General features: G+C 31.9%; 3 protein-coding genes across 13 annotated transcripts; 1 reads left to right on the forward strand and 2 right to left on the reverse strand.

The window, feature by feature from the left end:
• Positions 1–364: 364 nt before the first annotated feature.
• Mkp3 (Mitogen-activated protein kinase phosphatase 3) lies at positions 365–5,605 on the reverse strand. Of its 4 annotated transcripts, none has more exons than XM_035861537.2 (5): positions 3,501–5,605; positions 3,300–3,383; positions 3,023–3,208; positions 2,700–2,942; positions 365–2,629 (listed from the first exon to the last, which is right to left on the reverse strand). In XM_035861537.2, the coding sequence occupies exons 1-5, from the start codon at positions 3,673–3,675 to the stop codon at positions 2,253–2,255; spliced, it is 1,065 nt and encodes a 354-aa protein (XP_035717430.1). In that variant the 5' UTR covers positions 3,676–5,605; the 3' UTR covers positions 365–2,252. The 4 variants fall into 4 exon arrangements, with proteins under 4 accessions (XP_035717430.1, XP_035717428.1, XP_035717427.1 ...); XM_035861535.2 differs by having other exon boundaries at positions 366–2,629; positions 3,300–4,463; positions 4,563–5,600; XM_035861534.2 differs by having other exon boundaries at positions 366–2,629; positions 3,300–4,007; positions 4,091–5,600.
• A 761-nt stretch (positions 5,606–6,366) lies between these two features.
• Positions 6,367–23,806, forward strand: LOC118439658 (ATP-binding cassette sub-family G member 5). Of its 4 annotated transcripts, none has more exons than XM_035861528.2 (8): positions 18,875–18,949; positions 20,708–20,877; positions 21,007–21,259; positions 21,366–21,635; positions 21,779–22,354; positions 22,466–22,688; positions 22,772–22,986; positions 23,058–23,802. In XM_035861528.2, exons 4-8 carry the CDS (start codon positions 21,440–21,442, stop codon positions 23,723–23,725), a joined length of 1,878 nt encoding a protein of 625 aa, XP_035717421.1. In that variant the 5' UTR covers positions 18,875–18,949; positions 20,708–20,877; positions 21,007–21,259; positions 21,366–21,439; the 3' UTR covers positions 23,726–23,802. The 4 variants fall into 4 exon arrangements, with proteins under 4 accessions (XP_085511241.1, XP_035717422.1, XP_035717421.1 ...); XM_085655116.1 differs by lacking the exon at positions 18,875–18,949 and having other exon boundaries at positions 20,737–20,877; positions 21,779–21,823; positions 22,097–22,354; positions 23,058–23,806; XM_085655115.1 differs by lacking the exons at positions 18,875–18,949; positions 20,708–20,877 and adding an exon at positions 6,367–6,575.
• LOC118439655 (ATP-binding cassette sub-family G member 5) lies at positions 15,252–20,758 on the reverse strand. 5 transcript variants are annotated; one of them, XM_035861518.2, is made up of 8 exons: positions 20,604–20,758; positions 20,394–20,524; positions 18,319–18,476; positions 17,710–18,200; positions 17,315–17,597; positions 16,721–17,226; positions 16,158–16,624; positions 15,253–16,083 (listed from the first exon to the last, which is right to left on the reverse strand). In XM_035861518.2, the coding sequence occupies exons 3-8, from the start codon at positions 18,429–18,431 to the stop codon at positions 15,487–15,489; spliced, it is 2,457 nt and encodes an 818-aa protein (XP_035717411.1). In that variant the 5' UTR covers positions 18,432–18,476; positions 20,394–20,524; positions 20,604–20,758; the 3' UTR covers positions 15,253–15,486. The 5 variants fall into 5 exon arrangements, with proteins under 5 accessions (XP_035717412.1, XP_035717411.1, XP_085511238.1 ...); XM_085655112.1 differs by having other exon boundaries at positions 20,693–20,709; XM_035861519.2 differs by having other exon boundaries at positions 15,252–16,083; positions 18,319–18,446; positions 20,394–20,704.
• Positions 23,807–23,868: the final 62 nt, after the last annotated feature.

Here is a 23,868-nt window from a genome sequence, read left to right on the forward strand (position 1 = left end):
ATATATAGTCTCATAAAGATGCTCAAATAATATTTGATAGTATTTATAAACTGATATATACGGTTACAAATAATGTATCATATTAATCAAGTTTGTACGTAATATAGACAATTTATAGTAGACTGATAGTAAATAACTCATAATATACTATTATACTTATATTTATATAAATATGAAAATTTTTAAATGAAATAGTACGTTTAATTTATTCATTAAGCATTTACTTAATTAAACATCATTCATTCAACCGTTTATGTGATGAATATGAATAATCGTAGCGATTTATTGATATTATTTGAACGATCCATTTAATTTTATTATATTGTAAAATTACATCATGTCATTTAAAACAAGGAAAATTAATTTACTAAAATGACAGTCCTTTATTTGCCTTGGATAAGATTGGTTGTATTTCTAATGAAATTAATCAAAATATATACAACAATGAATATAAAATAATTTATGTAATATACGTAATATTTGATTAAATTTTTTTGGACATCTGTCCTTTAAACATACAACAGACAACAGTGTGATAGTAGAATATTATTATTACATTAACGTCAAATATATATTTTCTTAATTGTATATCAATTTATTCTTGCAATAGTTAAGAAATAGTTATATCTTTGCAGTTAATTATATGAAAAATAACATTCACAGTATACATTTATTAATTTCTATTACGCTTGATGAACAGTACATATAACGTACGAAAGATAGTTACATAGTGTATCAGGCCATTTTGGCTCGTAATGGGAATGTGAATGTAACTCTTTTTTTTTATAAAAATAACTTTTAATATATATTTGAGATCTGAAAGATAATGGAAACATTGCCGTTTCATACAATTAAGACTCCAATTCAGTATACGGATTGCTTATAGCATATAAATAGCTGCATTCTGGTCTTAATATTGATGCATAAGAGCAAGATAGTTGCTTAAAAAACCTTCATAAAAAATTTGAAGGATCAACATTATTCTGCATTCTATAGTAACGTGATTTGCAGGAACCATTGTCATTCACTACTTTTTATCAGCAATATCAGATACAATTAGTAATATCAATTATGCTCTTGTGCTGATATTTGCAATGTTTTAAAAATCATTTTTTTTATTTTTCTTGTCTATTATAAATTGAATCGCTATAAGATGATCCCTAAACATCTTGCTTAAGGCAGATATGCCTGATATAAGACTTCAGGTAATATCCACAAATCCTTTTGCATCTTTCAAACCAGAACGCATTAAAAATACCCTTTGTAAGGTAAGTCACTTCAGTGTATTGAAAAACTACATAAAAAATTACATTTGAGTATCATATTACTTTACACAGCTTAACAGTTGAGTACAAGACCATCAATTTCAATTTTGTACCTCCAAACTTAGCACATTAAACAGTGGTTTATTTTAACTACAGATTGTGATTGATCTATTGCAATTTGTTCATTAAAGAATATTTCATACCTAAAAACATCATCTATCATAAAATAAACACAGCCACATTATTGAAGGGTTTAGGGAAAAAATATTAAAATATAGACCCTAATTATGAAGGAAAACTGTAAATAGGAAATTAACCTAACATCATTGGCAACATAATACAAGTTTCAATAGATGACATATACTACGTTTCTATTTTGGAAGGATGATTTAAAAACATACAATCACACTTATATGAAATGCGATTACGCGATAGAAAATTACAGGTTTCATTTATAAAATACTTTCAATATCCAATGCTGCTCATAACAATCTGAGAAACGTTTTTCTAAGTTTATTTTATATATTTCATGGAGGCAGTCGTATTTATTCTCTACACATAGTATGACTGTTATAATTGCAGCAATCTGATCTATCTTAGAATTTTAAATGAATTTTATAAAGAATAAAGTCAATTTTATCATTATAGAAGACATTTTGTGTCCAGCACTCACTGTATTCAATGAATTTAAAAAAAAAAAGATAATAGGAAGCCTTTAAGATGGTAGAAAACAGTATTAAGACGGTTAAATGACAAATATAGAGATAATATCTCTGCAAGAAAAACGAAGAGTAACATATTTCTTTCTTTTTTTCCATTTATGCTCCTTGACCATTTATAAAGATATACTGAAGATTCTAATTCTTATTTTCTCATAGTAGAACTTTTATTTTGTTTCCCTATACCCTTCAATCAGGACCTTTTTAACATGATAAATAATTTGCAAGGAGGGACCTAAAATTTGTATTGGGTCCCTCCAGGCCTGTCTCATTCAGCTGGTGTACTAGTTGCCCATCTATCAAATTCTATCCCTGAATCTGGACTAAGACCCAAATCAACGGGATTTAAAAAGCTCGGTGCAGGACAATTACAAGTGCTACCAGGTAAGCAGGCACCAATACATCTTTGATCATTTCCTTTGTTTCTATCTCCCCTATCTCTTAATTCTCTTTCAAAACTAAGCAGTTGTTCCATAAAATGAAAATTCGGAGCAACATTGGATTTTCTACTACGTACTAGATTGAAAGCATCATTTAGGCTTAGACTGCATTTGTGCATCAAATAAGCTACAGTAATCGTAACAGACCGAGACACTCCAGCTAAACAGTGAACCAGCACTCCTTTGTCTGAGCTCCGTGCTTCCTCTAAAAATTTCATAATCTTGAAATATTTCAGTCTTCAATGATCTTGCTTAGAGTCGAAACGCATACTTACCTATAAATTGAATAGCTTGTGGAAAAAAACTGGCTAAGTTCTGACTCCAATGATCACTTATTGGTATCTGCATGTATTTTATAGAGCCAGCACTTTCAAATACATTTGGTAAATCTGGCGTTACATTGAGTATGTATTGTATTCGATGTCGTGCCAAAGCTTCTTTGTCTTCGCTATTGGCTGCATTTCCAAGGTACAAATGAGGTAAAATTTCTACAGGAAAATCTTTATCTTCTTCAGGTCCTAAACATATGCAAAAAAAAGAATTAAAATATTGTAATCAATAATTCCTCTAAATTTGAAAAGAAATAAATGATACATACCAACAGAATCGCATGTACTGTCACTATCTGAATCAGAATATGCTCTTATTGGTGGACTTGATATCCTAAGCGATCTGAGACCCATCAACTCTCCATCATTAGAGTCTTGACCAGATGACCCTTCCATATTAGCTTGACTACATTCACACCATTCTGGATATTTATCTCTAAATGCTATGAAACCACCTGAAAGAGATAATAAGTATGAAATCAAAGATATTTAAAGTGAAAAGAATAAAATGATAAGAATAAGAATATAAGTGGTGCCTTAACTTACCAACAAGTATAGCAACACTCCCACCATTGCTTCTAAGTCTTCGATTTAAAACTTGAATTGTCTCACCCTGGTGTCCTATAGGATCTGTAGAATCTCCAATCAACACAAATGTTCCTCTACTACTCTTATCTCCATGCAGAAAAACTTCTACTCTGTTTCTTAGGTCTAAACACCTTATCGTTGATATCAAATCTACTTTACCTGCAGCCAATCGTCTTAACATTATACTTGGTATAGCCAAAGATACAGATCCTCTGACATGAGCTTCCAGAAAATCTGAATGAGCTCTACAATCTAAAATAAGGAGCCTATTTGTACCATCTTGGGATCTGAGTTCTCTAAAGAGCCAATCTGGCCCTATGAGATTATCCGCCATAATGTTTTAATTGGTTTATTTACAGTTGTAAATGAATTCTTTTATTTCCATAAATATCCATGTTTAATATTCATTTTAGTATTTCCTCTTTTTCCTTCTTTGATCCTTATAGGCTCATTTCTTTCTTTCAATTTCTTCTTGCACAGTTTGTCATACACAATGTGTACATGGAATAAAAACTCTTCAACGATATTTCCAATATTTAACTAATAGACAAGCAATGTATTCTTATATTATATTCTTGATATATACAAATAACTGCCAATATATGCAGATAACCAATATGTTTGTATGTGTTTTGAATGTATCATTTAATATATTTATCTTTGACACTAATCGTGAAGAATGTAAATATTAGATAATTATTTAATTATTGCATGTTCATTTATATAAACGATAAAACGAAGTTACGCACATGCCCACATAATGTGTATTTATTATTAAATATTTATTGGATATGATGAAATGGCACTTTAAGTTATATCGTAGAACGCATTTCCCACAGACATTCCATCAGCGCCCACGACGTTACAACATCGCGTTCACATAGCATCGTTCGGTGATCTCTCATGCATACCCATCACTTCCTGCGACATTAATGTCGTGTGTGCTTCTTCTCCACCACCTCCACCTCTACCGTCAGTTCGTTGCGATTATTGATCCTTTTGCAAATTAAGACATGTCCAATTAACGACACGTTTATGGAATGTTTACGATTGTTCAAAAAATGCATGTTCCGAGGTAACTCTCGCAGATATTTGCCAACGCCAAAAAAGCTCTTCGCAATTCTAAAAAGGTCAAATCTTATCTTGGCGCATAGATCATTTTAATAAGCTTCATTCTTTTGTTTTCTCCTAACATACGTTCAACCATTCTTTGGTTTTTACCTTTCTTCGAATATACGTTCACTAATGTCCTATCTTCTTTACTCTTCTTCTTTATGCTCACTCTATCTCTCTCTTTCTCTTTTTCCCTCTCCCTTTCTCTCTTTCTTTCTCTCTCTCTTCGTTTATCAACATAGAACTTGATGATAGCTTCGTGAATGGACCATACTGACGATAGAACGAATAGCGATAATAATAACGATAACAATTAAAATAGAGACAATTAAGACAATCTACAAACTACGACAAACAATGACGATGGCGATGACGGCGGTAGCGATCACGAGTAACATAACGAGAAAAACGGGGATGCTGCGTAACGTACGCTGGACCCGTGTCAACGGCAGCGGCAGCGGCAACAGCGAGCGGAGCTCACGACGCTCACTGACTCATTCGATACCGATCACGTATCTCGACGACTCGAGATCGTCGCCGTCTTCGCTTCACCTTACGAATCCTTCCAGCATCGCTCGCGTCGCGTCGTTTTCTCCTCGTAGTGGTTTTTCGGCTAGCGTGCGATATAATTTCCACCTTTCTCTTTCCCTCTTTCTGGCTCCTACTTCGTCCACCCTTTTTCTTCTTTGCCCTTCTCTCTGTCTATCTGTCTGTCTATCTCTTTCTCTTTTTCTCACTCCTCTCTATTTTTTTACATTCTTCTCTTCTTATTTTTGACTTCCGTTTCTTTTTCGTTTCGTTGGATGGAAAGACCAAGAGGAGAGCTTACTCACAAAGTTTCTCCAAGATCTTCGCTCTTGCTTTAACCCGTTGTGTTGTATCACACGTCGAAGGCCACACCTTACCTCGAGCGTCCTTCCGCCGAGAATGGGCAAATTACACTCGGCGGTCAGTGCGTAGGGGAGCAGCGCATACGATGATTGGACGAGAGTCACGTGGTCTTGCGAAAAGGACCAATTGGATGCCGGACTGACGTCAGTTCATTGACAAAAGATGTTTTCATTAACAAGGCGTAGGTAGATGAGTGGGGCGAAGTGGAGGGGGCGGACGGTCGTTACTGACCGAACCCGAACATCGATGAGAGTGGCGCGTGGGAAATCGGTGGGGCCGTAAGGAGGACCATAGTCGGAAAACTAAGCGCGGTCTTCCCTCACGCGTGCGTGAGACTCTCCTCTTTTCCCTGCACCCCCTTTGCTCTTCTTTCCTCGCGAATGTATAAAGAGATAGTGAGGGAAAAAAAGAGAAAGAGAGAGAACGTAACGTTTAGCTCAACAGAGAATTCACGCACACATTTACACACACGTGCTGCTAGCAGAGCAGTACCATTCGCAACACTAACAGTGCCAGGGAAGATTCCGTACGTCGAACGACCCTGTCCTTTAAAAAATTCGTTTTTAAAGAAAGATCTTATTCAGATACTTACGATCAGTATCGACTTTTCGTATTTTCTTCTTTTGTTCCTTCTTTTTCTCTTTTTTCTCTTTGTTTTTATATATTTTCAGAATTTGTTACAATAATTATCTAAATAATAAATATCCATTGATAAAAAATACAAGTATATATTTCGATATATTTTTATGACATTTTATGTTTTCTCATATATATTTTTAAAATATACGAAAATATACAAAAAACGTTAGAAGATAAAATTTATAATTAAAGTTACAATATATAACGTATATATAAGAACGAAATATATTTTCTTACGTAATTTTCACGTATGTGTTTCCATCGGTTTTGAATGAACGTATCCTTAAAGACATTCAATCAATGCTGCCCATAAAGACGTCTTTGATTGATACGGGTCTGCCACTTGACGTATCGTACGTGAAGTCTCGCCCTGAGGCGAACAGCTTACCAGTGTATAACGAACAGCTCCTAGGTGTGGGTTGGCATTCCATTCATTTATGCTGTCGGTGAAGCATTCACGTTTCAACCACTTCGTGCCGCGAGGCCATGTTTCTCGTAAAAGATGCTTTAAAAGATGAAGCGTTTATCGATTAAATTTGAAAAAGAAAATAATTGAACGATTCTTTCATTAGAATAAAGTATTAATTCCAGGTATTTGCTATTATTATTATTATGATAACCATTTGCACCGTTTTATCACATTCTATGATAAATGATTTTTTATTCTCATAGTCATTGTTTCTTTAAATAATTAACTTTGTATCGTACAGCTATAATAAGATTTCACAAATATCGATTATCTACTAAATTGATGTACATTTCGACACAATTTTGTTGACCTTGTTAAACAGGAAAGGTTAAAAGTATTCAGTGACACGATTGTAATTTGCTCATAATTGGTAAAAATATGCTTCTTATGTAATTAATGAGTCATTCTCGAAACAAGATTTTTCAGGCTAATACCAAAAAATACAATGTAAATAACATTCTTTTCTCTGTCTATAACGTAAAATGTGCGTACCTTATGACATTCATATATTGATATTATGTACGCTTGGATGACATACGATATCTATTGTTAAGCTTAACAAATTTACTTACACGATATAAACAACGAACGTTACGTGGTTCGGTGATATAGTTAGAGATTCAAAATATTACTTAATCACATCTCTATAGCAGCATGCTATATATCATACTCATACTCAAGTAAAATGTGTATTATTATAACTTCGTATTGGACATTCATTTGAGAATCATAATTACGAATCTTTAAATTCACGTAAAAATCGAATGTATATGAAAATTTACTTATATGTTGCTAACAAATCGTATAATAAAATCTTATTTTATAGGAAACACAGTTATAATAACTGTGACTATATGCAAAAAAGTCAATATGTGCGATGAGTTCTTCAACTAAATATAATACATTATACCAGAGTGCATAACATATAAGATCAAATAATTAAGACTAAACGTTTTTACCGCATAGACTATATAGGCTACTTTTACTAAAGTTAAACGTTCGAAATGTCAAGCAATTTCAGACACCCACATAGTTAAATATTTATTCTAAGAAATTACAATTGTATTTACAAAGTTTATATATATATATATATATATATATATATATACACATATATATGTGCAATATTCCCTCATGTTTATTTAACCTAAGTATTCATTTCAAGGAAAATTTAATAAACATATACGAAAAATAGCCACGCATATACTTCATGTATACTAATCCTTTTTTAAAAATCTACGCACGAGTATATTACGATTCTTCTTTATGCTTCCTGTATTTATACGTAGGCGCAGTGTGAGATTACTATGAAAGGCGGGCTCAGGTTGACAGGAAATAGTTCGAGATAAGATAACAACATACCGTCACTTTTTCTTTACATCCGGTAACTTTCTTCGTTACTGATCACTGCCGACGAGTCAATTTGAGTGTTTTATTCAGGGTCGGTCTGGTAGGTGTGCAATGGTGCATGCACGTAGATCATTAAATCTCTAGGGTGGCCAATATAATGCAGTTTAAATACAAAAAAGAAATAGAGAAAAATATTAAATATTTTTATGAATTTTTTTTATTCTTATCAATCATATCGAATTATCATTAAACCATGCCTGTAGTTTCCTATAGATTAAATCAGTTTATAATCTATTTATGATCTGTATTGATAGCGGCAGCTCATTATCTTTAACAAATAGGTGATTAACAGCATATGGCGGTTGTCTATAGCAAAATAATATCTGTATTTCCATAAAAAAACTAGCGTTTATATTAGTATTAAGGTTGTTTATCTCTTCTGGTTTTATAATGGTTTACATCAATAATGAGTACAGATATAATTTTTGAACGATTTTGATGAACAAGATCTTATTTTAAAGATAAAGACATAAGTAAGGACATGGCTTTCTCGAATTTTTGAAAAAGTTTTATTTTCTTTAAAAAAAATTGTGTCAAAATATGGCGTTCTTTCGAGAATAGTTCATGTACAAAAATAAAGCTTTTTCAAAAATTCGAGAAATCCATGTCCTCTTTTAAACCTTCATCTTTAAAATGAGATCTTGTTCATTAAAATCGGTCGAAGATTATACCTAAACTCACTGTGGGAGTAAACGCTGTTTTCGACATTTTTCAAGAAAAAAGTATAGTGGCACCACTTGAACTCGTGGTAAAAGAGAAGAAGCTCATATTCCTATTACTGATTTTTATATAAACTCTTGAATGGAGTATGTTTCATTTCTGGGAATTAGTTGATTTTCCTTGTTTATATGCGTAAACCGATGCTCAGATTTTCTGATTCATACAAACGTAAGGAAAAGCGTGTACGATGCTCATAATGAAAAGCCGCAGTAACTTTTTCAGACATTTTAATGAGTATTCGAAAGATAATTCTATGGTAAAAATAAGGAAATATGTCAACCATTCACATCAATATTTCTGAAATATTGTTATATTTTAGAAAAATGTTTAGCTTCTATTACATTTTATATATTAGAAACACAAAAATCATATAAGAAACATTTAGTAGAATAATTTTAATTTAATATTTCAATTCATTTATATTTCGAACACGGGGTCGTTGCCTACATCTAATATTAAGAAAAATTAACAATCGATTAACTTTGTTCGAACGCGCGAACCTTAATAAAAATGAACTTTTCACTGACTTTGATTATTATCGAACCAATTCTCTTTTGGATTCCGATTAGTAAAGATTGAAACAGTTTCTTTCCAAATGAGTAAACTTAAATAAATGATTCTTTCTATTATTTTATAATTATTTAAATAATTTGAAACGTACGTAGAGTGTATCTAATTAATATTTAAACAAAAGTATATTAATTTAAACATGCCATAGCTCGAAACATGGGAAGAACTTAAAATAATCTTAATTTAAAATGTCAATACTTTAAAATTTTGATCTCGCGGTCGTTAACTATATGTAATGTTAACAAATTTGGACTGTTGACTGACTTTGACGGTTACTGTATTAGTATTCTTTTGGATTCCGAAAAAAACATCGAAGTTTTCTCTTTCTAAACTTGAAAACTAAAAAATTAATACTTTCGGTAAGTTTAGATTTATTTAAATAATATAAAAATACATGGTATTAAATAAACTAATATTTAAACAATAAATTAATAAGTTAATAAGTTAAGTTTTGGACTCACGGAAGTTGGCTTTATTGAATATTAACAAAAGCTAAAATAAAAATATCGCATAGTAGAAGCAGTGTTTGTTAGTTCGCGTTTCGCGATTTAAGGTTATTCACTCTTGGTTTTATAATCGATTACCCCATCAATGAGAACAAGCGTAATTCTAGACTGATTTTGATGAACAAGGTCTCATTTTAAAGAAGCGATGAGTCGCGCAGTTCGACCCATACGTATTCGACGCGCATACCTGTTCTATTGTATCCTTTTGTATGTGTGCGGAATTTTAAACTTTGTATCCGTTTTTCTCTAATCAGTAATATTGTAAAGTGCAAGGCATGCAATGGTGACGTGAAGTTCATGAAATCGAGCATTCGTGGATTCGGTTTTACATTAGTGATTTCACGTGACTCCTGCGAACCAACTAGTGTCCTTTCCAATCCTCTCATAAAAAATAAAGCGTATGACATAAACAGACGAATTATTTTAGCATTCCGATTGTTAGGAATTGGTTTACAAAGAATAGAAAAATTTTGTAAAATCATGGATTTATCGAAAGCAATGTACCAATCGTTTTACGATATCGTCTCGAGCACATACTGCTGCACAGAGTGTGTGTAAGATATCAATGGAAAATGTTGTGAAAGAGGAATAATAATTGACAGCAGAAATGAAAAAAGGCTCAGGTTTTACTGTTTCTGGAAACGAAACTTGGCGCAAACGAGTCTTCTCTTCGCTTTATGAAACATAAAAGGCTTTATGGCGTATCGACGATTATTGGTATAAACTACTATGTGGCCAAAAATAAAAAATGTTAGTTTAATACTTTTGAGTTTATAGATTTTTTAAAATAAGTTCATTTTTCGAGCGCTCTGGGTGATCAGACCCCTTAATAGTAATTACTTAGTAATTACTAAATGAAGTAATCGAGAGTTTATATCACTAAAATAAAAATATCTCCAAGTAGAAGCAATATTTGTTCATTAACGTTTCGCGATTTAAACAGCAAGTGTTTTGTATCGACAATGCAGTCGTTAGAGTCAATGTTCGTTTGCAAAGTATTTTGCTCTTTTTATAGTCGCACAGACTATATTTATAAAAGATAGTAAAATTTCACAAAGTAAATTCAGTAACCATCCGTTAAAAAATAACTACTGCAAATTAGAATCAGCGTATCACTGAAGAGGATCTCATCCAACTTTGATATCGACCTACCTCATTTTCAACCATCTACGAATCATCCACCCTCAATTTCGATCTAATTGATGGGCGAGTATTTCGGAGCCATCGCAGAACTTAAATAATAAGTGAATTTTTAAATCCCTCCGATCACTCAATCATGTCGAGGACGAAAGATTCGAATCGGCAAGAGTGATTGGTTGTAATTATTTAGTAGAAGAGCATTGAGTGACCACGAGCAAATTTTTTTAGAGATTTACTCGTGAATGGTTTATTATTTTTTGATTTATTTATTAGATCAGGATAGGGTCTTCTTGTTCAAACGCGTTTATAATTATTACAAATTTTGAATATTTTAATTCATTTTTAAATATTTTTCTCGTGCGGAAATATCAAAAAATCGTTATTCATGAGTTTTAATAAACAATAAACAAGAAGACATTCGTGATGGATAGTTTCTGGATTACAAACGATACTATACATGATTTCTTTATAACAATTAAAAAAATCTTTTGTAAGAAGGAACATCCAAGGGTTTGCTTTATATTTTTAAATAACAATGAATTAAATATTTAATCAATTTGAATTGATAAAAGAAAAGTCTTGATAGAATCATTGCTTTTGAAGAGATAAGTCAAGTAGAATGATTGCTAAAAAACAAAGAAACTTATAGAGCATAGTCCATAGGCCTAGATGATAAATTAATTAATTTTTACCTCAGAATTTTCAGCAATCAATATATTAATTCTAATTTCTTCTACATTGCGCAAAAGTATTTCTCGAAAAAGTAGTAATCAGTTTCTATCCTAAAAAATAAGATTTATACTTTTCATATACATTAGGATTGTGTTAGGGTTATCTTCTTTATCTTAGAATTTGGTATAAAATTTTGTCGTTACAGTTTTTAAATGATAATCGATTAGGATAGGGCACAAAGCAAAGAAGAGGCTATATATTGTAAAGGCCCCCACAAATTGTGGCTCGAAAAACCAACTATAGACTATTGAATTATTTTGGAAGGTTCATCAGAAACTTTCGAGAATAGCTCAGTCATATTTTTATTTTACCATGTTATTTTACCATGTTGTCACTTAAATTGCTCTTATGATGATGGGTGTAGGGGTGTAGATTTGAAAAACTGAGACGACGTAACTTTCTATTTCCGGTTCCACATTGCCACGCGTACGTGAATAGGATTATTTCATAAATTATGTATTTTTATTATTAATATTGAGACATAAATTCTACACATTTTCTCTTTGTTAAAATTTGATTAAATTCATAATTTTATTTTAATAAAATCGAGTTCTATGCATAGGAAGCTAAAACGAGCACACAAGATAGTTTGCCAAGGTCCCTAGGATTATTTAATATTTTGCATTTTTATTATTAAAGTTGAGTTTCATATATTTTTCATGTTTTCTTTCTCTTAATATTAAATTAAATTTATACTTTTGTCTTTCATAAATAGTATATTTCTTATTTTTATTAAGTTTAAAGTTATAGTCACGAAACGTATAAGATATTGCAATTATGGGGACCATTAAAAGTACTTTGAATAAAGATACACATGCAACTGAAACAAGTAAAATGGAATATGTGCCAAGTTCTCTAAGTTTTGCCACGCGTTACTAATGTAATATTTCTTTCAGAGAACATAGTATTTCTTTGAATCAATATCGAGAATTTCTCATTTTCTTTTATTTTTCTTAAGTTAAATTAAATTAAATTCAAAATTTTATCTTTCAAATAACTAATATACATATATACATATTTCTTTCTTTGTTTATTTCTTTTCAGCTAGTTCGATATCGCGAATAATTAATAATTAAGATTATTTTACTAACATTTAAACGACAGGACATTCTTAGTAACATTATAAAGATCTACATTATAAAGATATACATGTACTATCATATACTATCGATTAATACATATACTATCGATCTAATATTGATAACTTCGAAAATACACCTTTGATTTTTTTACGGGAGGTCATAAATGGGTTTTCAGATGCAGCAACGTGTTGAGACCTGGGTTGGTAGTACTTGTAATATATCGAAATCTTATGGGATGCAAGTATTACTGAGCATATTGGTGCATATTTCAATGCTTTTCCAAAATCTTCTTTTCTAATTCTAATTATGACTATATGTTAAAGTACTTACATTTTATATTGCTAATAATACTTCAATAGATAAATGATTAAATATAGTAGAATTCTAAAATAATTTCTTAAAGAAACCCATAGAAAACTGTTTTATCGCACGTTTATTCACAGTAATTCCTATTTATTCTCATTTACTTTTATTATTATTTATAAGTCTCGGATGGTACCCATGGATTAGGCCCATAGGTGTAAGCCTTTGTGCGGGCTGCTGTCTCAGCATGTGTAAAGTTCTCAACTGTGACCCTTGGGAAGGGCTCTTCGGTGTGAACCCTTGCATGAGACTCCTTTCAGAGAGGAAAATTGTGCTCGATTTTGATACTCCGATTTTGATTGGGTAGAGCGATTCAATATGTCCACCTCGTTCTCTCTCCTTTTCTTTTTTCGGCTCTCTTTTCTTTTCATTCTCCGGCTCTTTTCTATCTCATATTTCTTTTTTTCTCCTCTTCTTTTTCAGGGATCATCGAGGGATCATCGAGCGATATTTAATATTTCCACCTCTCATTCCGAATTCCATCGTTGTTACGTGCGCGCACTTTCCGTCTTTCTTTTTTGTCTTTCTCTTATTTTCTCCTTCTCTTCTTCTTCTCCAGTCTGGATCATCGAGGAATAAATTCATCTGCGGTCGGATGAGTCCAATGTATCGTTGAATGGCTCGGTTCATCATCGATTTTTACGCGAGAATACGAGAAGAATAGGAGAATACCCATGCGCGTGTCAATGGACACAGGAATGGGTGTTCACGGGCGCGATTAAACCGTCTGATTATTTGTGTTACCCCGGAAACGCGGATTGTAGAGTATAGTCACCGTTTTTCTAAAACTCACGTGAGTGTTCAGGCGCGATTAAAGGTCTTACCGTGGACTCCGTTTTTTATTGTTCGAAATTAGGAAAGCACGAATGGTCGTGCTTAATATTCCGTTGTCTGAAGCTAACCGTAGAGCTATCCGTCAGCGAGGTCTCACAATTTTCCTGTTAGTTAAGAAGTCTGAAGCTCTCGAAACGGAAAGACATTGTGGAACGGCATTGCGGTACGTGGATTTTAGAGTACAGTTACAGTCAGCCCTAAAATCTTCAAATGCAGTAACTTCTATGTAGTAAGACCTATCGATCGGTAGTATTTGCGATGCATTGAAACTTACTTGTCAATAGATCAAGCAACGCGCATACTACCGAGCGAATGGTTATATATTTCAATGTATTTTCAAATTCCTTTTAATCTAATTCTGATTATAGACTAAAGTACTAACATTTTACATTGCCAATAATATTTCTACGGCTAAATTAATAAAATATAGTTAAATTCAAAGATAATTTCTTTAACTTCGCAAATTTATATACTAACTATCATACGTGTCAATTATATTATTACTTTCTATGTATTTATTGTGAAACAAATGCGTATCTAACACGGAACATTGTGAGACGCACGCTGCATCGAAGAAAGATATACATATAAGAAACTGAAAAGTGAATTCACAGCTATTAAACTACTTACTCTAACCCAACGAAACCGATTGTTATGTACGCATGAGAGAGTAATAACCAACATAAGCTTATATATCGTTATGATAAACGCATGATAGGAATAGCGTTCCCCGCTTGCGTTTATAGTTCATATTTCGTCCATATCTGTCGCTGAAGTCACATACGTTTTGAGCAAAAGGTGATAATCTGTTTTAATAAAAATCAACCTAGCATCTCTTAATTATGAAGCTTTCGTCTTTCATCTTAGAGTTCTAAGTATATTTTAGAGATAAAGATAATGAAAAATTGTCTATTAGTAATACCATTTATAAAGATAAAAATTTTGAAATAAGCAAATAGTATTCTCAGAAATCTAAATAAGGAATACGAAGAATCAGATTTGCTGCAATACTCTTTACAACTAGACTTTTACTCTTTCTAGTTCGACTTGTTATCAATAGATAGTAGATTCTTATTTTTATCGACTACTCAATCGGTAATAATAGATCGCTGCTTTACCAAGTATACTGTGTAGGTAAAAATCGATTGATCTATAATTATTTTTCCTTTCTTCATATTGTTTTTATTAACAGTTAGTTTGAGCATTTTAGCATCGTGTTTTCACTTTTATTTTAGTAACATTTCGTTTATTTGTAATGAAATAAATTAAAAAACGACATTTCAATTATCCTAATACATAATATGTACTGTAGAATTGAATTATTTTACTTGTAAACTCTTTTTTGTTTGGATAAAACTAATAATACTTAGATACACTAGATGGCTCAAATTATACATACTAAATATTTTTTTTATTTCATAAAAACAATTTAATAGTTTATTGTGATTATAAACTTAAAAATATAAATCATTAAGCGTATTTTTTTTTAACCATATTTGGTCATAATTACAATTGTAGCAAGGTTGTGTCTTTTTACATTTTATATTTTATATCGTACAACAGAATTTTATTTCATTGATACTTTTTGTCAAGATCTGTCCTTTTTAAAAGAATACACCGAGGTAAATGACAATTAAGTAAATCATTGGTACCATTTGATACATGATTAATGTCTTTTAAGGTTTATTCGGTGCACTTCGAGGTCGTTTTAAAGCATTATACTTAATACTTAAAAATGCCAACATAATAAGTACAATAAGTATGGCTACTCCTACACCCATCCACAATTCTATTTGTAGATCAAATTTATCAAATGCTATTTCAAGCAATGCTAAACTACCATCCGATGGTTCACACGTATTTTGAAAAATGATATCTTGGCGTAGAACTTGCTTAGGTTTACAATTAGTTAATTTGCTCATACTTTCTGGACCATGAAGAGGGGGAAGTAATAAAGATAGTGCCCATCGCATGGGACTAATTTGTTTATACCACGATGGTAAATTCTCTAAGTGTAACGTCACTCCAGCAGCCAAACTTAATTCACCAATTATAATAGCAGAACAAAAAGCTGCTAGATATGTCCATCTGCATATATGAGCAAAAAGTATGCATATTAAATGCTGTAGCATCAGGTATAATAAACCAATAGCAAGGTAATTCCACAAAGATGTTAAATTTTCATCAGGTACTAGATGTAATCCACACATCGCGAATGCTGGTGCTAAGTATACTAAATATACTATACACCAAATTGGTAAACCACAACATAGCTAAAGTCAGAGAAAATATTTTAATATTAATTTATGATTTAAAGGACAAAAATATTCTTACAGTGTGAACTTACTTCTATAAAGATATAGATAAATCTTCCATAAAGTCCATCTCTGATATCTCTTTCTACATTTGGTCTACAATTAGCGACTTCACGTATAGCTAAAATACTAAGAGGCCAGCAAAAAATACCCAAACTGGCATAATGAAATCCTATTCTATCTCTCAGATATAGATTAGAATCTCTAGCAACGTTCCAAAATATTGCACCCAATAAAATACTGAGAGATGCTGAAATAACAATCTTCTGAAGCATTTTTGTCATTGTTAGAGGTTGACTGTAGATAAGAATCCTCAATAACAGAGCATAAATATGTACAAATACATTAGCACTGGAAATAGCTGGCGGCAGTGGACAAGGTGGTCCAGGATCGCTTAAAGCTGGTAATCTCGTTCTAGCTAATTCTGCTAAATGGTCTATTCTTTGTGAGGATTCTAACATAGCTTCTGCCGATAAATCGTCCAAAGTGACCAAATCAACTGAAAAAAAAAACACCATTTAATTAATTAAAAAATTCGACTTTATCAATATAAATTTTATTTATCATTTAACATGAATTCATTCATGATACATACGATAATAATCTGATGGATTTTTGAAGGAAGGACAGGGAAACTCGGCAAGTGCAAAATATGGCAACATATCTCTTCTAAGTCCAGAATACATAATTCTACCTCCCGAAGTGAGGGTAACTCTGGATATCATTGTTAATATTTCATAAGTTGGTGGGTGCAATGTTAAAATAACAACTCTTTGCTCTCTTCCAGCCCATTGTCTTAAATATTCTACCAAGAAGAAAGCATCGAAAATATCCAAGCCATGCGTAGGTCTGTCTAATGTAAGAATATGCGAATCTTGCAAAAGACGACAAGCTAGAGCTAATCTGCGTGCCTCGGACGTCGTTAATGTATTCACAAGACAGTGTTTAGTTGCTTCCAATCCAAGCTCCAAGAGTATTGTCTCGGCTTCTAGTGTCGTAATATTAATTCCTCCTTTTAACAACATGTAGAAATTTAAAGTTTGTTGCGTCGTCAGACCAGGAGTTAGTCCACACTCCGTTGGTAAGTAAGCAACGCGAGATCTGCATAAATAAAAAATATGTTAATGTTAATAATTTAATGAAGCTGCTAAAGAAGAACGATCTTTTGCTTAAGTAAATGAGTTCATACCTCAAAATACGAGCGGATACGGATCGGCCATTCAAAAGAATATCACCTTTCTTGATAACTTTTTTGCCAGCGATTGTCTCTACAATTTGTGTCCCTTCTTTTTCGGTAGTGGCCATTATAGCTAATACTTCAGTTGCTCCAACTTCCAAATTAATACCGCGAAGTAATGGTAGGCCATCTGAGCCTATAGTCTCTACACCGCGAAGTTGTAAATGTGGATGCTGAATGCAAGCTACAGCTCTCAATGACATTGTATAATCTTCAGGTCTTAAAATATTGTGATCTATAAATTTAATTGGTAATCATGACAAAATTCAAAACGCAGAATTTATAAATATTTTCAATATAAAAAATTTTAATTTGCTACTTACACTAATTTTTAATTTATTACTTACTAGGTCCTGCATAACCGGGATCTATTGGTGCAATACTGTGTCGTCGATTAGTCGTAACAACATTTTGAAGCAAATTTGCTTCGCTGACGCTTCTAAAACGTGAATTATCCCTAGTTACCGTGAGTTGGGAGTGTGCTTGTTCTCTAGGTAAAGCGTGTACGTGTCTAAAATCTGGATCACTTCTGGCAGAATGCATTGCCGAAATACCTGGTGCAGATGCTGCACCAACTTGCGACATACGTCGACCTTCTTCGCTAGAGTCATAACCGCTAGAACCATCACGATTGCGCGAAGTTGGTGGTAGTACACGCGGTAGACCAAATTTCAAATAGGTATATGAGTTATTGGCAAGTGGACTCTTTGGACCGTATCTCGGATGTCTTAGTATACTCTGTACCGTTGAATCTCGAAGTTGAAAGTTACCGTACGGCAACGGTGATTTTTCGGCCGAACCTAGTGCAGAGTCCGTGAAATCAGAATTAAGGTTTTGTCTGAAAAAAAGACGATACAATTTTATTAATTTTATCTTCAAACAAAATTCTTTTTATCAATACAATCTTAATACGATACATCGATCTTATAGATCTCATTATTATGTAATATTGTTACCTGTATATAGACCACGCGTGCAAATCTTCGCTAGCTGATGGTTCGAGTCCTCTGGTATCCAAAGCTCCTGGTACTGAGTACCGTCTTTCCAATTCCCAAGCTTCTGAACTCATTTTCCGTAATAATCACTGTCAGAAGATTCGTCAATCAGTTATGTTCTACGACAATAATTTACATTAAATTAAAACAAAGATACGTTTAATATACTCAGAGATAAATGTGAAAATATTCTTTAAATGTACAGTTACTATGTTCGAATATAAAATATCAATCTTTATTCCATTCAATTTCTTTTTTTAACAATATTCTCAAACCATTTATATTCCCTTAAACGATCTATATAATATATGGTAATTCTCAAAATTATAGGAGTACTGTATTCAATAATGACTTTTACCGCATGCATATTATTTATAATGCGTAAGATGGTGTCATGTGCAGAAGAGAGGAAAGAATCGCAGCATCTCGTTTAACGGTGTATGTATGCATGTATATATAACATATAACTGACGACCTAAAAGAACTCGTGTAGCGTCTGTTTCATTGCCATTGCCGACGTCTCTGGTATTAAACATTTTTCGTGCCCAAAGTATCGTCACACAATGTGTGTGATTTTTGTCTTGGTAGATTAGTAAGTACATAGAGATTATAACTAACGGATAGTGCATTCTTCGATCGGAACTAGATAAATTATGTAGAATTTATAAATGAAGCGTCAAACTGTAAACTATATCCTATATTTGTTATTTATGCCTGCATTATATAGGATTTTAAAATAAATCTTCGCGTGTTATATTAACGTTATGGAAACGATCAATGTTCGTATTCATTACGTTCATTGCACGAACAGTTCTCAGTATCTCGAAGGACGATTGATCGAGCGCGGAATTGTTAATAACTGCTGAACAGCAGAAACTTGATGATTGGAATGTTGTCTTTCTTTTTCTTTCTCATTTGCGTAACGGCAATTTTTTAAGTGCCTCATAACCAGTCTTATGTTATCTGTTTTCACTTACGGTGTATATATTTTTCACAAATCTCATGCAATAGCATGGAAAGTGTATGAAAGAGTAAAGGATCATATAGAAAGTTATTAATAATATAAATTTCTTAATTGCAAGATACTTTTCCTTTTTTGATTCAGATTGATCTTTCAGATAATTAGAATGATATAAGAAATATCAAGATACCTTTTTTAAATGATATAAATTATTCTCGATGTTATTGAAAGAAGGATTTTCTCAAAATCCTTATATTGTTAGGTTTCTTAGAGAACACCGGTCGACTGGATATAACGGAACGTTTGAAACTATTATTACAACGAAGTACATACTACATTACAACATATCTCAAACCTATTGTATAATGAAACAAAGAAACAGATAACGGTAGAAGTTACTAAAAATATTCAAAGAAAAAAAGGCGTTTATTATGAGAAAAACGTTGATTAAAATCACAATTAAAATCCCTAGGATCGTTCACATTAGCGTAAGGCGTAAGCTTTCGAGTAGCAAAAACACATGCAATGGGGAATGTACTCTCATTGAAATCTCTGAAAATGAGTAACATGCTTTGACGTTTGGATGATATATTTTATCAAATGATATCATTATCGCTTGAAAATATCAATTAAGGAAATTTAATAAACCAATAAATTAACATGATCAACAAAAAAGAATTAATAAATACTGTAGAAAACCGATATTTTGGAATTCATACTATTAGTAATTTTTTTAACATGGTCAATTAAGAATAATAATTGCAGTGCGATCTATAAATCATTGTTCTCACCTTTCCTATTATGCAAAATCAAATTAATTTATGTCAAAGCGTAAACAATGTGATTTGAAAAAAGAAAAGTTTACCTACATATCGAAATAATAATTTAAGGATGTAAAATACTCGAAATGAATCTACGGCACTTTGACTATATATGATAAGAAGTTTGAGGTATATTACAAATATTTGTAGATCATATGAAAAATTCAAATTCGTAATTGACAAAGGTAATAAAAGAATACTTCGTTATAAATCAAAGTGCTATAACTTTGTTCGTATTCGTGACAATGACTCACCGGCGACATTCAGAACAGGCCTTCAACCTAGCCTCCTCGAGTATTCTCGAGGACGTTGTCGCATCTCTGTTCCGTCCACCTATCTGCACCTCTTCTTTTTTACTCTTTCAGCCTTTTACAAGCAGCATCCACTGTTCGATTATAAAAAGTAAAATCACAACCGAAGGAATCTCTTCTTTTTATTTTACATTAAGAACTCTAATTTATTACTCAATGTTCATCGCCAAATCATTGTTTTCTTTGTAAACAATAGAAAGTAATAATAAATAAATATCTAATATGGAATAAGCTCGTCTCACGTTGTCTTTTGCTAGCACTCTTCTGGCAGGCGTGCCTTACGAACCTTCACGGGCCCCGTATCTCCTTCCTACCACCCCAACATAGCACCGAGAGACCTCGTCTTTATTACAGGGACGTCCGCTTTGAATTGACGTTGAACATGGAACTTTTTATATATTCAATTGTCTACTTTGATCTTTTACTGGTACATCAAGGGTTCCATCTTAAAATATATTTTTTATATTGTTGTTTCATTATAATTAAATGAAAAATATCTATGTAATCCAAAATTTGATTACGCTCCTTTCATTTATCGGGGACTTAAATTTTCTAGGTACGATGATGCGTCCTTACCATCAGTCTCTCCCACCACCAACACGTACCAAGAGAAGACATTCACCTCAAGAAGCCAACTCCCGGAGAGGTATCCTTTTTGATTGCTTCGACGTGTTCTCTTTCAAATTACTAATATTTTTGCTATGATCGTATTTGTTATTAGAGATTTATGTTATTATTTTAAGAGATAATTCGAAATATTTTCTATATACATAAAATACTTTTTTTGGATTTACCCATATACGATAAAGGTTTGTAATAAATATATATTATATATAATCAATATAATATAATATTAAAATATAAAAATATATTTATATACGTCATATACAACATTCTTTTTTGTTTATTAAAAAGGAACTACTTTAAATGATTCTGAGATGATTTCAATAACGATATCTTATAATATAAATTAATTGAACACCTTCACAATGACACCATCTGACTGTATTTTGGATATTTCGAACGTTTTTCATTCAACCACTGTAATAATTGAAAAAAGTTGTTTAAGCAAATCTGAGCCTACATCAGTTTTAAGAGATGTATCTGCACGAGTTCATGGTGGCGAAGTTTTAGCTATATTAGGTTCAAAAGGTTCTGGAAAAAGAGCTCTTTTGGATGTGATAGGTATGTATACTTCTACTTTTACATCTAAAATATATATATAATTTAGTATATACAAATATATATAAAATATGTTGGTTATATAAAATTTTTTATTTTGTATATATTTATTAATATATAAAAATATATATAAATATTTACTACAGCTGGAAGAGCAGAAGGAGAAGTACGAGGCAGAATAACATTGAATGGTAATTTATTAACACCTGAATTATTTAGAAGACACGGTGGATATGTAGCCCATAGATGTCATTTATTACCAAGTTTAACAGTTCGTCAGACACTTACCTATGCTATGTGGTTAGCAAATTTAAATAATCGGGAAGCTAGAGTTAGACAAGCATTAGCTGATTTAGCATTATCTCAAGTTGCCAATAGATGTGTGAATGATCTTACAAGACCAGAGTATCGGCGACTCATGTTAGGTGTACAACTTGCTAAAGATCCAATGCTACTTCTCCTAGATGAACCAACTTGGGATACTGACCCATTAAATACATATTTAATTGTATCAATGCTATGGTCTTATGCAACCAGAAGGGGATCTATTGTTGTTTTGACTATGGAAACACCTAGATCGGATGTATTGCCCTTTGTCAGTCGTGTGACTTTATTATGTTTGGGTGCTGTGGTTTATTCTGGACCAACAAGAAGCATGTTAGACTATTTTACTTATATTGGATTTCCATGTCCAGAATTAGAAAATCCGTTAATGTATTATTGTAAGTTTTTTTAATTTAGTCACAAAAATTATTTTCTTTGAAACAAAGATTACTCTAACTTTTTATAATTATAATATAATGTTATATTATAATTTAAACTTGATTTTGTAGTATGTCTTTCAACGGTAGATCGACGTTCTAGAGATCGTTTTTTAGAGTCTGATCAGCAAATCTCTGTGTTAGTTGAAAAATTTAAAGTCGAAGGTCTTTTATATATGAAAGAAGCACCACAAATATCACCTAATTTAAAAGACACACCACTTGGAATTATGCATAAAGGTTTGGGCCGAGGAATTAAGCCAGGATGTTTTTCCACACTTTTAGCTCTTTATTTGTAAGAATATTTTTAATTTTTTATATTTTATTTATTTTTTAATATTGCAATAATTAGCAATAATTCATGGATAATATTTTTAGAAGAAGTATGGCAGCTACATTCTCTTTTAATAAATGTGGTTTAGGGCACTTCTTCGCACGTTTTTTATTACTGCCATTCAGTGTGGCTCTAATGAGTATATTATATTCTCACTCAACTCCTGTACAATCTAGAATATTTTTACAAACAGGAGGCTTGGTTTTTAATGTATTGATGCTGTTTTATGTAACTGGAATAGCGACAACATCATTACTTTGTATGTTTCAAAAATCAGTATGAAACATATATATTTAGAATATTTTTACATCTAAGTAAGTTTCTCATTAGTTCCAGGTTTTCGTGCTAGATATTATCAAGAAAAGAGAGAAGGCCTTTATGGTGGAGCCATGTTTTTGACTGCATACACATTATTAAGTTTACCTTTAAGTTTCATCTCGACTTTAATCACAATTAGTATCTTAATACCTATCTTGGAATTAGATCTTTCAGCATGGGCACATACTTCTGGCATTCTTTGGTCTAGCTATATTGCAGCTGAACAAATAACTGTGGCTTTATTAATGATACTTGAGAATTCTTTAACTGGTGCAATAACAGTATTATATGTTGCACTATTGTCTCTTGGTATTGGATCTGGAGCAATCCGAAGTCTCAGAAATTTACCACATTGGTTAGCAACAATTTCTAGTGCTCTACCTGCAAGATATGCCTCATTGGCATTAAATCAATTAGCTATGGATATGCCGATATTTTCGAATTTACCATATAATGAAACTGTGACTTGTCCAGGTATACCTGAATTATGTAGGTATGCAGATGGACGTACTTATTTGATAGAACGTTTTACACGCGAAGGTGAAAATATATCTGAAGTATTAAATGTAGAATTAAATTTGTTAATATGTTTAGTATTTGCTGTTGGATTAATTATTCTAAATAGCATTCTATATTTATTACCATTACCTGCCAGAGTTAAAGCCAAATTCAGGGAATAAAATACATAATTAAAAATTAAAAAAATAATTAATCTTTATATTACTGTATAGATAAATATAGAATAATATTTTAAAGAAATTATGTACTATTATTACTTTTACAAAAGCTTTTAAAATATACAAAAAATAAGTATTTATATATA

This window comes from Vespa mandarinia, chromosome 2 (assembly GCF_050613455.1).
Source record: "Vespa mandarinia isolate Hongniang chromosome 2, ASM5061345v1, whole genome shotgun sequence".
Lineage (NCBI taxonomy): Eukaryota > Metazoa > Arthropoda > Insecta > Hymenoptera > Vespidae > Vespa > Vespa mandarinia.

Bases quoted from the DNA above. Each gene is read 5' to 3' on its own strand.
- LOC118439658 (XM_085655115.1), top strand. From the start codon at position 21,440: ATGACACCATCTGACTGTATTTTGGATATTTCGAACGTTTTTCATTCA. The intron at 21,636-21,778 runs GTATGTATACTT...TATTTACTACAG, and splicing joins AGCTCTTTTGGATGTGATAG to CTGGAAGAGCAGAAGGAGAA. The intron at 22,355-22,465 runs GTAAGTTTTTTT...TTGATTTTGTAG, and splicing joins AAATCCGTTAATGTATTATT to TATGTCTTTCAACGGTAGAT.
- LOC118439655 (XM_035861519.2), bottom strand. From the start codon at position 18,431: ATGAGTTCAGAAGCTTGGGAATTGGAAAGACGGTACTCAGTACCAGGA. The intron at 18,201-18,318 runs GTAACAATATTA...TCTTTTTTTCAG, and splicing joins CACGCGTGGTCTATATACAG to ACAAAACCTTAATTCTGATT. The intron at 16,625-16,720 runs GTATGTATCATG...TTTTTTTTTCAG, and splicing joins AAATCCATCAGATTATTATC to TTGATTTGGTCACTTTGGAC.
- Mkp3 (XM_035861535.2), bottom strand. From the start codon at position 3,675: ATGGCGGATAATCTCATAGGGCCAGATTGGCTCTTTAGAGAACTCAGA. The intron at 2,943-3,022 runs GTATGTATCATT...GCATATGTTTAG, and splicing joins CAGTACATGCGATTCTGTTG to GACCTGAAGAAGATAAAGAT. The intron at 2,630-2,699 runs GTAAGTATGCGT...TGAAATTTTTAG, and splicing joins ACAAGCTATTCAATTTATAG to AGGAAGCACGGAGCTCAGAC.